The sequence below is a fragment of the Oncorhynchus kisutch genome, linkage group LG20, assembly GCF_002021735.2.
Source record: "Oncorhynchus kisutch isolate 150728-3 linkage group LG20, Okis_V2, whole genome shotgun sequence".
NCBI classification, from domain to species: Eukaryota; Metazoa; Chordata; class Actinopteri; order Salmoniformes; family Salmonidae; genus Oncorhynchus; species Oncorhynchus kisutch.
The window spans coordinates 52,550,198-52,552,883 of record NC_034193.2 but is presented as its reverse complement, the minus strand read 5'-3'; the positions used below and the strand labels follow the sequence as shown (position 1 = coordinate 52,552,883).

General features: G+C 46.9%; 1 protein-coding gene across 1 annotated transcript; it reads left to right on the top strand.

Annotated features, from left to right (window-relative positions):
* The first annotated feature begins 377 nt into the window (after positions 1-377).
* Positions 378-1,499, top strand: LOC109880555 (high choriolytic enzyme 1-like). Its single transcript, XM_020472752.2, has one exon. The coding sequence runs from the start codon at positions 480-482 to the stop codon at positions 1,287-1,289; it is 810 nt and encodes a 269-aa protein (XP_020328341.2). The 5' UTR covers positions 378-479; the 3' UTR covers positions 1,290-1,499.
* Positions 1,500-2,686: the final 1,187 nt, after the last annotated feature.

The window sequence follows — 2,686 nt, the reverse complement described above, 5'->3', positions numbered from 1 at the left end:
GAGTAGGGCAATTACAATCAGAGTTTCTGGTTTAGGAATGTGTGGGGAGAGTGTGTCTGGTCTGGTGGTGGCGCATCATAAAGACTGTAGCAGCATAGCTGGACAACTCCTACAGCTCTGGTATAGATACATTACATTACCTGAACAACTTGAATAGAAGCGGCTAACTACTCTGTCTGAAGATTACGTAGTCATTCTGAATGACCCATACATGCATCAGTACAGACGTTGGTTGATATGAAACTGATACAACTTTCAACTGAACAATGGGAACAGTGAAACATTTGCTACTTTGGGTACAGAGAGTGATGACCAGCAGGTTCAGCCAGTTCAAGGCTGGATTGGTCACGAGTTGAGGCTTCTGAGAATGTTGTGTCCTGTGTCATCTGGGTCTTCGTCAGGCATCCGGCTGGCCAGGCTGTCCCCCACAGCCACAGCGAAAGAGGACACCCAAACAGTCTCTCCGACTGCTAAGAAAAATGGCCTACCTTCTTTCTCTCTCCTTCTTCCTCCTTTTCCTAGGACTCACACAGGCCCACCCTCTCCAGCTTGATGAGAAGGATGAGATGGTCTTCACAGAAGACCCAGATGATCTGGTGGACATCACCACCAGGATCCTGGAGACCAACAATGGCACCACAGAGATGCTGATGGGAGGAGACGTCATGGTCCCCAGAACCAGGACTGCCATCAGGTGCTTGTGGTCCAACAAATGTCTCTGGGAGAGGAAGAAGTCAGAGAACCTCGTCAAGGTTCCTTACACGCTCAGCTCAGATTTTGACTCTTACTCCCAGGGGAAGATCAAGTACGCCATGAACACCTTCCACGCCAAGACCTGCGTGCGCTTCGTCCAACGTAGCAACCAGAGGGACTACCTTAGCATCGAAAGCAGATCCGGCTGTTCTTCATGGGTTGGAAAAACCGGAGGTAAGCAGCTCGTATCCCTCGAAAAAGGAGGGTGTGTTTACCACGGTACCATACAGCACGAGCTGCTCCACGCTCTGGGTTTCTACCACGAACAGAACAGGAGTGACCGCGACAAGTACATCAGGATCAACTGGGAGTATGTTGAACGCGGGGAGGAGCCCAACTTCGACAAAGAGGACACCAACAACCTGGACATTCCCTATGACTACTCCTCCGTCATGCATTATAATAGATGGTCGTTCAGCACTGTGTATAGGAAGGAGACGATCACTCCTATTCCTGACGCCACTGTGCCCATCGGACAGAGCTTGGAGATGTCTGCGATCGATGTTCAGAGGGTTAACAAGCTCTACAGGTGTTAAAGGGAGGGAGAAGTTGGAGCTGAATCTGATGTCTGAATCTGATGTCTGAATTTGATGTCGGAATCTGATGTCTGAATCTAATGTCTGAATTTGATGTCGGACTGTCAATGTTAAAATGATCTGGCATTGTGTTGTTTGAAGGCAACGTGAGGTTAACTCATTTTGTCATGTTCATTGCTTGATAGTAATGGAAATAAATCTCATGAGGAGGCACATAAGTCCTCTATCTTTCTTTTGTCAAGTCAAATTGTCCACACTACATCATTTAGTGTAGGGTTAGGTTTATGGTTATGGTTAGGGTTATGGTTAATGTTGAGCCAGGGGATGAACATTAACCTAGAGTTAGGGTTAGGGTTAGGGTTATGGTTAGGGTTAGGGTTGAGCCAGGGGATGAACATTAACCTAGAGTTAGGGTTATGGTTAGGGTTAGGGTTATGGTTATGGTTAGGGTTATGGTTAATGTTGAGCCAGGGGATGAACATTAACCTAGAGTTAGGGTTAGGGTTATGGTTAGGGTTAGGGTTGAGCCAGGGGATGAACATGAACCTAGATTTAGGGTTAGGGTTAGGGTTAGGGTTAGGGTTGAGCCAGGGGATGAACATGAACCTAGATTTAGGGTTAGGGTTAGGGTTAGGGTTAGGGTTATGGTTAATGTTGAGCCAGGGGATGAACATTAACCTGGAGTTAGGGTTAGGGTCATGGTTAGGTTTGAGCCAGGGGATGAACATGAACCTAGATTTAGGGTTAGGGTTAGGGTTAGGGTTATGGTTAGGGTTGAGCCAGGGGATGAACATGATCCTAGATTTAGAGTTAGGGTTAGGGTTAGGGTTATGGTTAGGGTTGAGCTAGGGGATGAACATGAACCTAGAGTTAGGGTTATGGTTAGGGTTAGGGTTATGGTTAGGGTTGAGCTAGGGGATGAACATGAACCTAGATTTAGGGTTAGGGTTAGGGTTATGGTTAGGGATGAGCTAGGGGATGAACATGAACCTGGAGTTAGGGTTAGTTGAACAGTTGTTGATAGTTAGTTTGAACATCTATAAATCATCTGACGGGGGCTGTCCAGATAGTGGGATTCTACTGGTTCACTCCCACTGACCATGCACTTGCAGAGTCTCCCTCCATCCTTCTTGTTCTAGACACACTTATCTTCTGGACCCTGGTCCCACAGACAGACACACACATTCTCTCTCTGAATGCTCTATGAAACCATATCTTTTGCCATAGTGGAAGCATGCCCCGCGTCTCAAATCACTCTCTATTCCCATACATAGTGCCCTACTTTTGACCAGGGCCCATGCCCTATGGTCCCTGGTCAAAAATAGTGCACTAAATAGGGAACAGGGTTTAATTTGGGATGCTGGCCATGGACAACGTCCTATCTGTTCATTGTCATA